At 33.4% G+C, this 15,362-nt stretch overlaps 1 protein-coding gene across 1 annotated transcript in view; it reads right to left on the bottom strand.

Annotated features, from left to right (window-relative positions):
• LOC123703460 (5-hydroxytryptamine receptor 2A) overlaps positions 1-15,362 on the bottom strand; it is a 69,617-nt gene that overhangs the window by 29,225 nt on the left and 25,030 nt on the right. Inside the window, exons 2-3 of the mRNA XM_045651457.1 lie at positions 11,771-12,557; positions 11,234-11,336 (exon numbers count right to left, since the gene is read on the bottom strand). Of these exons, the coding sequence (XP_045507413.1) occupies positions 11,234-11,336; positions 11,771-12,422 (755 nt within the window). The 5' untranslated portion in view covers positions 12,423-12,557. The remainder of the gene's footprint in view (positions 1-11,233; positions 11,337-11,770; positions 12,558-15,362) is intronic.

The following is a 15,362-nucleotide window of genomic DNA, read 5'->3' as shown; positions in this document are numbered from 1 at the left end:
CCAGGAACGAGTCAATTCTACAGTCGTATAAGCTTTATATAAAACTCCCTTCATTCAAAAGACACTCACAAGTAGACCTTTCAACATAGTTTAATTAGCTTTACATGAAATTGTCATTTAAGAAAGTAACATTACTTATAATAAAACTTTGTAGGCAATTACTAACATTTCGCCCTTAAACATTAAGATAAAAGAAAACCACATTAAAAAGTTGGATCCGCTTTCAGTTCAATCAAAATTCTTTCTAAGTTAAACCATCGTAATGAATTCCATTTACTCATTAATGCTCTCATCCTTGGAAATAATACTGATTGCTTTCAAACTTCTCCAGTTATCTACTAATATTTGATTTGTTTTTAATAGAGGATCTAACTTTTATAGCTCCTGTAATACGTACAAGCAAAAGTCACAAGATTTCAAATATATTTATGGAATTTAATTAGGTAATAATAAATCCAACAAAAGAGAGAATAAAAAAGGTTAAGACAAATAATGCTATTACTAATATTATAACTGTTATTTTTTTTTTCTAATGCCAAAGAGGGTGGCATGATCATGTCTGATCAAACCCTCGTTAATAAAATAAAGATTAAAAAAAAATAATACAATATATTATAACTGTAAAATGTACCTACCTAATTTCTCCCTATTATGAAAATACATTTTATTTGTGTTAGTAGAATCTCGAATCTTGACTATTATTCGGCAAGTTTTGAATTGAGTATTTGAATTGAAGAATCGCTCAAACCATACTTAAACGCTGCTTAAATATCTTCTTGTATGTGACATAAGGCTGGTTGCAGAGCTTGACCGACCATCAGTGCGTACGTCAGTCGCGCTTGTGATATGTATGGAAATTCATAAAACCGTTCATAGCTAGACCGACCATACGCACGCGTATTGTCATGCGCATTAGTGTCATAGTCATACAATTGAGTATTTGAATAAAAATTTTTTTTGTGCTAAATGGAAAGATTATATATTAGTTTTATAACAAAACTATTTTTTTAATTTTTTTTTGCAATAATTCAAAAGTTATTTCAAAATAAAAATTAGTCTTTGAATCCAGTACCGAAAACACACCGACAACTCCCGAAGCGTCACCCGGACGCGTGTGACGTCATAATGTTAGTTTTCACACATTGCACTTGATAGAAAAACGTATACAACTAAAACATTTTGACGTCACATCTATGGTGACCAGTCATGGCGCGTTTATAGTCACGTGATTTTAATTCAAATTTCATCAATTTTTAATTGCTTATAATAAATTGAAAAAAAATTTTTTGTAGTTTTTTTGCATTAAATATCAATATTATTAATAATAAGGTTTTAAAATACATAAAAAAAATCAATAATTTTTTTTATTCAAATACTCAATTGTTGATGCATATCGTCAGGACCGACGGTACGCACTGACGGTCGGTCAAGCTCTGCAACCAGCCTTAGCATTCTCGAACCTTGATCAAATCAATTAACAATTCAGAAATTTGTCTACCTCCATCCTTTTTTCTTTGTTCACTTTTAATAAGTGTAATCACTTGAATCCATATAAGCTATCCAAGAATTATATTAATAAATCTTTGGCTGGGTCAATGCTTTTATAAGTTTGGAAGTTCGTCTTAAGTTAATACAAGATTCGACTTATCCCAAATAGATTTGAGCAAAGTAAGACCATTAGTTAAGTAGATATTGGCTTGTAATAAATACTACACAGAATAATTATAAAGTTTATGCTAAGTGTTTACATTAATTTCATCGGTACGATTTGTAAATAATCATTTGAAATTCAGGGATTGGAACAAGTGATAAAAATAATTTATTCGCTGACGCTCGGATTTTAATATCCTTGCAAATTATATAAAACTGATAAATTTTTTTTATTTGATTTTTTTGAACATTTCCAGAACAATCGTTTTCACCTCACAGCATTGAAATAAATTTTCAACGACAAAATTAATATTAAACACTTCTGTTAAATTGTTTGTCAGATCTGGAATTAAAGGCCTAAACCTTGAATTCTCTCCATCTTCACTGTATCAAAAAATTAAAAAGTATTTTTCCTTTAACATCTCATTTACATAATTTTTATTGGCCGACAAACTTTTCAAAACTAATTTGACACCTGTCGCAGGAATCAAAATATAATAATTTTCTTTCCAACTCATATAAAACTTCGCCACAGTCTCGAAAAGTTAGGAATACTTCTGGTAAAAGCCTAATGATGACGGATCCTTATTTCCCCAAGAGAGGTAACATTTTCCCTGAATTGCACTCTTGACCGCTTGTAAATTAGATTGATTTGCTATTTTACGGACGACTTTACATCCCGCTTTCAGAATATTTTATTCAAAGAAAATATATCTGCGTAAATCTCTAAATTGTTTTCGCTTAAATAAGTGAAAAGGGTTTGTGACTTGTGTGGAAACATAATAAACACATTATTTCGAGTAATTCATGTATCGATTTCATACCAATCTGTAAATAGGTACTATTTTTTGCCGTCTATCCATTTATGAAGAACAGTAACAGGTATGCCATGGTCATTTTATTTTCGAACATTGGCATTGTATACGAGTAACTGCTTCATAGTGTCGTGAAATAATTATGAGAAGTAGTAATTATTGTAATAGCACCTGATTTTGTATTAAAATCCGTAAAATACCCACATAGTAATTATTAACTTACAGTTAATAGTTTCAAACTAGAGGAGCAATTAGGTAAGAAAACGGATAATTCTAGCTTTTTTATTAATGCCCGGTTCCTATATTTGAAAAACGATCCGTTTTAGTTACGAATAGTAGTATAATTAACCAAGCGTAAGCGAAAATCGTTCCTATAAAAAACGTCTCGTCAAGCAACTTACCGACGGCTTCCTACTGACGGATGGGAGGGTTACTATTAACGAACGGTAAGCATATTGTATGGAGAAGACAGTTTATCGCGTTCCTATAAATATTTTTAACGTCATTATGCTGTCAAAGTTACTATTCGTATAGCATTTTGTTTACCCGTCGATTTCGGGCGGTTAAATTCTTACTATTTCATTGTTTCCGCTTCAATATCGAAATGTGGAGTTCAGATAGTGATAGAGAAGTGTTTAATATTATATCGAATTTCGGAAGAAGATAGTGGGCGTGAAAGAGTATAAGTATATTATAGAGAAGGAGTGGATTTTTTTGCGACCCTGGATTCTCACGAATTTCAATTGAGATTTCGACTTGATAAAGAATCTGTTGAACAATTACTTCTTGAAATTTATCCAGACGTACGAATAAAAGGAGCCAGGTTAGTTTAATGGAGGCATTAATATTATACCAAACACGTCTAACCTTATTACATACCTAATTTATGTTGTCATTTCAGGAATCATGGGGTATCTCCATAACATCAATTACTGTTGACGCTGAGGTTCTATGCTTTAGGCACAATATCGATATCAGTGGCAGACCTATTTCCCTTGGTCACGGCATCACGCGTGAACGGGTGGACCGATTTCGATAATTATTTTTTTATAATATTCCTTGAAGTACGAGGATGGTTATTATGGAAAGAAAACATAAACATGTACCAAGGGCGAAGCCGGGGCGGACCACTAGTATATATATATGTCTATGTTTGCAATGTAGAAATCAATTTTTTAAACATTGTATTGTAAATAATAAAAAATAAATAAAAGTACATAATAAAATGGAATAAAAGTTTTATTTCTTTATTGCAGTTTAATTTTACATAATAATATATGTAACTACATAATATGTGCTAAAGAACTGTCCTGTGATTCTTACGCGACAACCCTCCATTGATTATCATCTTCTATATTATATTCCTTAACGCTGTAATAGGCTCTCTGAACTAAATACATTTTTTACATAAGATTTACATTTAGCACTAACAAATTCTTTTTCTATCGTGTGTCTAGATATTATATTGCTTAATAATATACAAAAATTAATTAGTTATTGTGTGTTCAGTATTTCAATTATTGTGTGTTCAGTATTTCAATTATTTCTTCATAATATTTGTCCATCATCCTTATTATGTTTGAATTTTTTGGCTGAAAATAAAAAGTTTTCCTGGTATTTGACCACTTTTTGCATTAAATGTGTTGGTCAACGAAGTCCAACATTCATCCTTTAATTTATTAGTAGAAGCATTAGTCTCCTTACTGGTTATAATTGAGCAACCTCGTCTTTACTCATAGCCTTCTTCGATTTCTGTAACAGAAATACCTGTTTGACTTAAGAGTGTCCGAAGCAAAAAGTAAGCGGCAGACGATTTTAAAGAAGGAATATAAAGGCGTACTTACCGGCGTAATATCCATTTTTAATAAATATATAAACAGTCGTCGTTGTATTGTTATTCTTTAATTATAAAACTTGACAATGAATCAACAATGAATGACAATAATTTGACAACTGACAAGCAATGCACGCGTGCGCGAGAAAAACGTTCCGTTTTTGCTTTCTGTGTAACGCATTAGGTTGTTTAGAAGGAAAATTATCACGCAGATGTCTACAAATATATAGTTCTTTAGTATTAGTTCTTTATTAATAAGAAACTTTATTCTTAAAGTTTATAATTCGGCTGTATATTTAACTTATTTTGTCCTGAATTTTGTGTAATTTTAATTTCAATTTGGCTTATAACGAAACGCACATCTGTGAGTGAAGAGGGCTCGGTATTTTTATGACCAACGGATGTCCGTCGCGTCGATAGCACGTCAAGAAATAAAATTGTGGAACGGTATTAACGACTCGTAGTTAGTTCTAGAAAAACGGATAGTAGCTTTGATACTATGACGATCCGTTGAATATAGGAACCGGGCATAAATCTAGCACAATATAATTGTGTTCAAACTGTTTAAATTCTGAACAAAAATAAAAGAAAATATCGCTGTCTATTTTGTCGTATAAAGCAATCTACGAACACTGCAAGTTATCTTAAATTTAAAGTTATTATATTTTTACAATCCAACAAGCACTCCCCCGATTTTATTACTACGAATACAGAACATCAAATCAACATAACCATATTGTATCGTCACTTCCCAAATAAACTTCCCATGTGATTTGCAAATATTACAGGAAGCTAAAAATATGTTTAGCGACTATATGAAATGCGTCAGATCAATACCTATACCATAGACATGTTTACGTTTCATCGCTATTAACATAGTTCAGCTAATTTCAACCATTCTATTACCGTTACTCAATGTTAGTACAGAAGATAACTCTTTTTTTCTCAAACATTATCAACTGAATATACAAGACTTTGTATCAAAGATAAGAAGTGTTGTATGGTACATGTGTTAGTGTTTTTATTAAATAAAATGTTAGACGAAACAACAAGTCCTTGTTTTTAATTCAAAGAAAATAAAGTCCAATGGTACTCTAAAATTCCACTTTTACGATGTCGTTTGAGATGTTTTCGTTCTATTTCAAAAGCATGTCTTGTCTGGTTCACTATCTTTATGATTTTAGCAAAAATGTATTGCATTTTTGAGGAACAATTCTTTAAAATTATTCCGCGTATCAGATGTATTTCTCTCTGGGGTATAGTTACTCTAGCAAATTTTATTTGGTGTAACTCGTCTGTGAGCTTATCCGTGTTTAATATGATAAGAACTTTCATAAGGTATAACTTAATGTGTTCAATTTACGTTTTTATCAGGATTTCTATAATTTTTTAAAAATCTAATTTATTATCATCTGTATAATGATTCCTAAAAATCCTTACATTTTAATCAAACTAAACGAAATAACTTCACGATCTTAACGTTACTAAAACTTGTGTAAAACAATTTCTCCAGCTAATTTGCAATAAAGATTTAAGATGAAAATTTTTCAACTACAATGTTTTATTTTGTTTTCATTTTCGCTTTGTTAACTTTTTGATAAAAAAATTGTATAAACTCAAACCAGCTGCTAAATGTTGTGAGAGAATATAAATCTATATCTAATTCCGACGAATAAATACTACATAAACAAAATTGTAATAAAATACTAAATCATTCAAACCGTGGCTGGTACGTATTACGTCCGGTTGGACCGAGTTTTCCAGTTCAAAAACGGTTTAAGCCAAACAGCTTTGTAATATGAAGCAAAATTCCACACGATTTCAACTGTAATAACAGTTAAAAGGATTATTTATAAAGCACTATTTTGAACTCTATCTCGTTGAATTAAGTCTCAATATATGTTCAAAACGCTATATGAGCTGGGTTTGTGTTCGAAACTCGGTGCGCAGTGATTTTGGGGCTAAAAGGAATATACAGACGTAATGTAGCTAATCTTAAAATGGCGCTAACATTGTTGGTTTAAGGGTTGGAGAATATAATGTACTTTATAATATATTTTTATAGCAAAGGGTCATCCATTTAATAGTAGGATAGGTTATGCTACAATAAAAAATAATAACAAAATACCCATCTCTACATAACGTAACGATTCATATTATTATGAATGCAAAATAACTGATATTTAAGTAGCGATAATAAAAGATCGATGATTGTTTCAAAATCAGCGACTAAATGTTATGTCTCTTTCCATTTTCTTTCAAAAAATATATAGTGGAATATTATGGCGTTCTCATAGACACAAGTTTATTTATTATGCAACTTTTAAAATCTTATTAAAAAATCTTTAAAAGAGAAAACTTAGTTACAAACACAGTTTATTGATAGAAAAATACGGCATACTGTAACAGAATAAAATTGTTTCTGAACGAATTTTCCCCGTCATTGTTACAATATCTCCATTCCTGCCATGATTAGGGTAAGCGGCCCGGCGTCGTAAAGATAAAGAACCAATCTATTCTATTTAGGATGCTGCGTTGGAAATATGGAATATGACTAATATTTTCTCTTAGCGAAAAATGAAACGATCGACTAGCCGGTGACAATTCATCTGTAAATTATTGAACTTTACTTGCTCGTCTACTTTTTCCGTTGTTTAAAGCCTAAATTATATTTGTTAGACGTAACTTTTGATTTAATATTTTTGTGGATGAATAGTTGTCAACATAGTTGTCATTATTTCAAGTCTGAACATGTTTAGCTGTCGAATACTATAAAAAGCCGCTTTCCTTTGTCTCGTGGCGCATTCGTACGAATCGTGCCTAGGGGCTCGGACGTTGTTTATACGACGTTCGACCCAACTACCCTCAGTCGTTGACTCGCTGCGTTTTGTCATCAACTACCTACATCAATTAGGTAGCTGTGTAGAATCGCAGTACATTTATTTATTTATTTATTTATTTATTTACTCTTTATTGTACTTACAAAAGTCTTATAAAATAAAAATACAACAAAACCATTCAAAATGTACAAATGGCGGCCTTATGGCTCAAAGCCATCTCTGCCAGGCAACCTTCAGGCAAAGGACAAATCAAAACTTTAGGTACCAATTAGTAATTTTGCATTTGACAACAAAAATAAAAAATAAAATAAAACTATATTTAAATAAAATAAAGCATAATACACAAAACACTATGTTTACATAAATACAATACATATATACATAAACATTAAACATACTAAATAAATATTCATATATGTACATAGATACATTTTAAATATATTATATACATAAACAACAAACATACTATACATAGACAGTACTTATATAGATAGATAGTAGTCTTTCAGCATCTTTTTAAACGATCGTAACGTCTGGGCGCGTCGAATCGTTTCCGGAAGGGCATTCCATAAACGGATTGCTGACACCGTAAACGATGTACCGTATAATTTAGTGCCATGCACAGGGAAACGAAGAAGAAAGTTATTAGAGGATCGTAGGGTATAGGACTCGGAAGCAAGGTAATGGAAATTGGATTTCAAGTAGCTAGGAGTATGTGGATTAAAAAGAATGGAATAGAGGAGGTGGAGAGTGTGAGCATTCCGACGCAATCGGATTGGTAACCACTTGAGTTTCTTGCGAAACTCAGACACATGATCAAATTTGCGAAGGCCAAATATAAACCTGATGCAGAAATTTTGCAATCGCTCAAGTCTATTGAGTTGGTCTTCGCTCAGGTTCGTGTAACAAGAGTCCGCGTAGTCTAATAGGGGAAGGAGAAGGGATTGAGCAAGCATAACCTTAGTGGGTATAGGCAAGAAGTGACTTAACCGCTTTAAAGAGCTTGCAGCTCCGAACACTCTTTTGCTAACAGTTTTAACATGTGGCACCCAAGAAAGAACCTCATCAAAAGTTATGCCAAGATTTTTTACATTTGAACTATAAGGTATGACAATTCCATCCAATTGTACGGGGGGTAAATCGGACCAGCTAATTTTTGAGCGATGATGCGGGCTTCCAATTATAATAACCTGGCTTTTATTAGGGTTGATCTGTAGGCCAAAAAGTGTACTCCAATTACTTATTGAGGCTAAATCAGCATTTGTCACTCTTATAGCCTCCGGTAGAGACCCTGCATCTGAATGGGTGTAAATTTGAAGATCATCTGCATACATATGGTAGAGAGACGTTATATGAGGAGTCAAGGAATTTATAAAAATGGCAAAGAGAAGTGGGGACAACACGCCACCCTGAGGTACTCCAGCAACGATATTACACCACGATGAAAATTTATCATCATACATAACACGCTGCCGACGACCAGTCAGGTAACTACGAAACCAATCAATTGCCGTAGGAGAGATATTAATAGACTTGAGCAGACTCAGCAGGATTTCAAAGTCAACAGAGTTAAAAGCATGACTGAAGTCCAATAAAGTTAATACAGTGAGTTGCTGCTTGTCCATACTTAAGCGAATATCGTCGGCGACTTTGACTAAGGCAGTTACCGTGCTATGACCAGGACGGAAACCGGATTGGTATGGGCTAAGGATATTGTTACCGTACAAGAACTGGCTTAACTGCTTATGAGCTAAGCGTTCCAGTACATTCTTATTAGATTCAAATTAATATTTAACCCGGCCTCGCGTGTTATTTCTAAGAATATATATTATTTTTTGAATAGGTATTAATCATCGCTAACGAACATTGCAGCTTAATAGAATTTCACCATCAGCGATTCTTTTTGTTATTCATTAAACTATATTTTCCTCACGATGTCATGTATTACTTTAGAAAAGTTTCTAACAGTTTAAAATACAATACTTCATGAAATAAATATACTTACTATCTTTTTATATTTCAAAAATTTTGTATGTATCGTGTATCTTAACTTTAAACTCAAACTCAAACTCAAACATTCATTTATTCAATTAGACTACTATTTAGTAGCACTTTCGAATCGTCATTACATAATTATTTTAACATTTACCACCGATTCGGAAAGCAGTGATCTATGGAGAAGAATCGGCAAGAAACTCCATAGTTGCTCTTTTAAAATCATGTAAATATTACAATATATGAAACTTATAGGTATCTAACTACATAAAACCATCATACTCGCTTGTACCCTTGTTATGAATATCTATGAGTGAAGCTAATCGTTTACCATAAAATAAACCCTGGACCCACTTGCCCTATTATCTGCTACCGATAAAAATATATTAGTTTCGCAGGGATATCGTGATGATATTTGTGCTAAAAATATTAAGTAAATACATATTTTTATGGGAACTATTTATTTACGAACACATTAATTATTTTATTATATCCACTGCTAATCCTACCTATACTTTTTTTTGAGAATGTGGTTAACATATTTGCTATTGCTATCTTTTATTAGTAAACTAGCCTTCCGCCCAGCTTCATCCGCGTGTTTTGTCTAGAAATTAAGAAATTATTTATTAAAACTTTCCCCTTGAACCAATAGGTAGTTTTAAAGATGAAAGCGGAAAGAATGAGAAAAAGTGAAAATTTGTTTCATACTTCGTAGTGATGATTCATGAAGATTAAATTTGTAGGTATACAAGATAAATTCAATATATGTCAAGATAAAGGAGTAACTCAAAACAGGAACAAAATATTGCATGGTTCGTTATTTACATTCCCAGTGGGGACAAAGATTTATTGGACGTTTTACTAAGGATAATTATGCTAATTAAAGAGGGGTTGGTAATTAAATTATGTATCTTTTTGTACAATTTGATAAGCATTAGAAGATAGCTATGCAAACGCAACATCAAGACAATTTTATATGCAAAAAAAATTCGACTACAACTAATTATTAACTAATTATTAAGAAACTCAAAAACTATTCGTCAGATTATGAAATGCACTGTATAAACATGTGAAGCATCTTCCAAATAACAGGAGGATCATAAAATTGGCTAACCTCGTAAAAAGTTCGGCTGTAGCACACATAAAACAAATATACGAAATGGGAACACCTCTTTGAAATAAATTCTTATCAATATAGTTCAAAAGTGTTCATTGAAAGGAAATTTAACATATGGTCACAATAATTCACTGTAAGTATACAAGACATGAATAATGTTCGTGTTAGGAAGATGTTACTTAGTAAAGAAACTAGATTTCATCTAAATACCTATCAGAAGAGGCATCAAAGCAAAAAAAATTGAGAACATTTAGAAGTTAAATACATTCACGCAGAGTTAATATATCTTCATTTAAACATACGGGTATAAGATAGCTTAGTTCTAACTATCCGAACTTTGAAAACAGAGAATCTGTGTTAGGAATTTACGCTTAAGTTCTATTTACTATTCTATGAAAACGATAATTATGATCAATGCCTGGACTAATTATTTATTGTTCTATATTCGTTGTTTAGAATTTATATTGATGGGGAAGAACTTTATAAATGATGATTGAGGATTAAAGAAAAAGTCCTAAAAGCTTTTAAATAAGGTAACTAAATTAATCACAACAATAATATAAGTAGCTAGTAAGCATAATCCCTAACAATTCTTCACACATAATTGTGTGCTATGCATAATATAGGCATAACTATATTGGTACTATGAGTATTATTCTATTCTATATATTCTGTACAGTCACGGGGTCTCCTCTTAAAAACAGTACAGTAGTAATCATTAAACATTTTTATTAATAGTGGTTTTTTCATGGTGGCAAGAAAAGAGCGTGTGTGCCGAGCACACGTGTCAAAAGCGAAACTTCTATGGCAAGATGCAAAGATACGGCCATATTGCCATGACACGACCTTGATATTTTACTCTCACCCCGCCCAAAGAAGTTTCACTTCAAAAGTAATTATATATTTTCTATTCATTGTCAATCACACTTCGAAAACAAATCACACCAAAAAGCAACCAAATAAAACAAAGCTATTTAAATACCTGCCGATACTGATAAAGCACATGTGCATGATGCTAGCGGAACAGGCCAGCACGTCACACGTCACGTACACGTTACACCACACCACGCCCAGCGGCCAGTATCCTGGGAATGGAGTTTATTTTGTGGAAACGTTTGGTGTTGAAGTATTAACCTTGTTTTTTTAGAAGTCAATGAAAAAATCCGCTCATTTACTAACCCAAAATGATGAACGATACGTATATCTTGAAATGGTTTATAACTCAATCGAAAATATGATTTAACAATAAATTGCCATCTTGATGTTTTCTTCTTAAAAATTTATCTGATCTACAACAAGTGACTACGCATAACTAACTGCTTTACCCCGACTCCGTCTGGGTTGACCCCGAAAAAATATATAGCACGTGTCACTTGCGAATAATGAAGCTTACTATTGGTGAAAGATAACAAATCGGTTAAGTAGTTATTAAGATGAAGAAGCACTTTCAACGAAACAGATACTCAGCTAACAGTTTTTCAGTATATACCTAGTTATAAAATAATTATAAATTACTTACCTAAAAACCCAGGAATTGCACCCATTGGCATAACAAATAAACTGACTAGCAGATCAGCTATCGCCAACGACAGCAGAAAATAGTTCGTCACATTCTGCAACCTTTTATCGAGACACACAGCCAAACACACTAAAATATTGCCCACGCCACCCGCTACTATAAATAATATCACAAACAAAAACGTCCATTCGTATTTCGGAGTACCGATCGCTACATCCGTAGCATTTCCATAGTCCCACGTACACTGATAACTTTCTAACGCACTATTGTTAACACTATCATCAGACACGTCAATGTACAACGTCCGAATCGAATTTGGAAAACAAACCAGACTGTTCTGATTACACGCGCTCCAATCCGGTATCCGTAACCACATGTTTTTCAATGCACTCTCGAAAACCGCAGTCATGAGGTTTAACTTGAATCTAAAATCGCACGGAGTATAGTCGCTGCTATTTCCCATGCTGTTATTGAAGCACTTAATGCACGTGTATGAAGTTTCATTTTGAATGTCCAAGTTTAACTCACAGTTGTAGAGGGAGGAAGCGTTTCCTGTACATTCGAGTCCAGATATTATTTCATCCGAACAGCTGGGGCCCGTGATGAGTCTGCATTTGAAATCTTCAAGCTGTTCGGAGGTGATATTAGTCATAGCAGGAAAATTTATGACATCGCTGCAACGCCGGATAGATAAATTTTGTCATCGTATATCACGTTCAAATGATGTTAAGTTATTCTGTCTTGAAGCATTTTGCCGGTCAATATTTCATCTCCGAAGTTTATTTATCTGTAAAGATAAAAGAATTTCATTGAAATTTTTTGTTGAACTATAAAAATAAATTTGTATATATAAAACACAATTTTCTGTTCTTTAAAATAGAATTAAACGATATTGAATTCCTAGTACCAGAGTCTAACCGAGAAAATTTTCATTACACATCAAGGCGCTGTCTTAAAATAGCTTCTTGCGGATTCACTTAAAAAGAACAAAAGTCCACGTAAGCTCTATCTGGCGGGAAAAGGAAATCTACGAGAAGTGCCAGTGGTAATTAGTTTTTCCTCTCCGCAAAGTACAAGGAAATTCATTATCTAAACCCCTTTCCTAAAGAGAACGATTGTGAAAACACAAATACCTTAATTCGTTACTGCAAATGTAATTGTTACGTGCCATCGTCAGTTTTATTGGTATAACGATTGAATTTAATAAATATGTAGATCATAGTATCAGCTCTACAAAATAATATGACATTATGCATGTTTTACGACTGTATAGAACGATGAAAAATAGTATTTTAGTATCTTCAACTGTAAAACGATTATCCGGCTGTAAACCTTTATGACCATTGAAAAATATGCTTCATTACCCACACTGCAATATAGTCTTGATATGCAAAGTCGTAAACTGCATCCTATATCCTTGAAGACGGGATAACGGGAATTGGAATGGAAATGACTACGGGCACGGTCCTTGAGATCGTAAACTGCGCACGTGTTGAGCGTTTTGTGATGTTGTTTAGTTCCTTTAATAGCTCCTACTTTTCAAGAAACGGTGGAGTTTGATAAGCGTGAGCACGTGGCTGTTGAGCTTGATAAAACTGGGTCAAACGATTATCTAATCCAGATCAGGAACTTTTGATAAGAGTTACATATTATTTTATGTAACTTACTCCAAGGTACGCAGATTGTGTTGTTAATTTTGATATACGTATTATATTTGAGTTCGCACTGTTCAAACAATACATATACAAACAAATTCTATTTAGAAAATTCGAAAAAGTTAAAATTGTAAAACAAACAAATAATACGTTTAATGTAATCATGTTGAAGAGAACAACATTTGTACATTTTAACGTGGGAATAAAATGATTAATTAACTTCAGATACGATAAAATCATATTGTTATTATTCTACTTAATTACATTCTGTAATTAAGTAGAATAATAACAGATCATTAATAATTTTAATCGTGAAATTAATGCGATTGAATATGAATTTTTCAGAAATTAAGTGTTCCAATTTATTATGCTCAAGTATATCCATTATTATACAAGGATCCAACGAATTGGAAAAATAATTCATTCTCAGCGCATATTCACGGAAGCGTGCAAAATGAGTTTATTTATGTAAAACGTTTCTAGTTCATTTCGTTCATAATAACGTTTATCATGTAATAAGTCCTTGTAAGTCATAACATTAATTAGATGAATTAAATCGTAAATAATTAAGACTAGATGACATGGGCGTAGCTAGGCCATGGGCTCAAGGTGGGGCAACAATAAAAAATAATATTTAGGCATTTGCGAAGGCATTTGCGAAGGCATTCACGAAGGCATTCACGAAGGCACTCGCGAAGGCATTTGCGAAGGCATTTGTGAAGGCATTCGCGAAGGCATTCGCGAAGGCATTCGCGGAGGCACTCGCGAAGGCATTTGCGAAGACATTTGCGAAGGCATTCGCGAAGGCATTTGCGATGTCATTTGCAAAGGCATTTGCGAACGCATTCGCGAAGGCATTGGCGAAGGCATTCGCGAAGGCATTTGCGAAGGCATTCGCGAAGGCATTTGCGAAGGCATTCGCGATGGCATTCGCGAAGGCATTTGCGAAGGCATTTGCGATGGCATTCGCGAAGGCATTCGCGTATGCATTTTTTCTAGTGTAGGCACTAGAAAAAAAAGTGTAAAGTAAAAAGTATCAGTGAGTTGTAGAACGTGTAACACAACAAAAGTGAAATTGGATAAGTTAGTGGGGCAACTAATTGGGGTACTATACTCTTTTTTCTTACAGTTCATGTAACAAGCCTCAGCTATTTTCTTTTTTCGTGTGTAATTCGTTATTCGAATTATTCTTATTCAAAACACCTTATTGTTCACCTACCACACCACGAAATAGATCCAAAAATCTTCAGCCGTTTGGTCGCTGGGCGTATGACACTTGTTAGTTGTTATAATAGTCAGTCAATTTAGAGGTAAATAATACTAATTATAAAGGTCGCATTTTCTGTGTCGCCTGTCGACTTTCGAGAATCGAGTGTGAATTTTCTTACGGATATTAAGCTTAGTAGTTAGTAGGTACTTCAATTTTTAGATTTGGTTAGGTATCTACCTACCTTCCAGGTCAAAGCTAGAGTGGGGCAAGCGCCCCACCCTGCCCCACCGTGGCTAGGCCCATGCTAAATGAATATCTCATTATGTAGCGCAAACCATACTAATATTATAAATGCGAAAGTAACTCTGTCTGTCTGTCTGTTACTCAATCACGCCTAAACTACTGAACCAATTTTCATGAAATTTGGTGTGGAGATATTTTGATACCCGAGAAAGGACATACGCTACTTTTTATCCCGGGATAATAAAGCAATCCCGGAAATCCCACGGGAACGGGAACTTTGCGGGTTTTTCTTTGACTGCGCGGGCAAAGCCGCGGGAGGAAACCTAGTTTACTATATTATGTCATTGCATTAAATGTTATGTCACAGAGAAGCAGCCCAGACGTATCCAAAACAATATCTTATTATAACACTTATTGCCGGCCTTAAACCGAATGGTCCTAATGTTCTTTTTAGGTAATAAGTTTTCTCCTATTTCCAGGAGAC

The sequence above is a fragment of the Colias croceus genome, chromosome 2, assembly GCF_905220415.1.
Source record: "Colias croceus chromosome 2, ilColCroc2.1".
Lineage (NCBI taxonomy): Eukaryota > Metazoa > Arthropoda > Insecta > Lepidoptera > Pieridae > Colias > Colias croceus.
The sequence above is the reverse complement of the archived record's forward strand: the minus strand, read 5'-3'. Positions and strand labels throughout refer to the sequence as shown.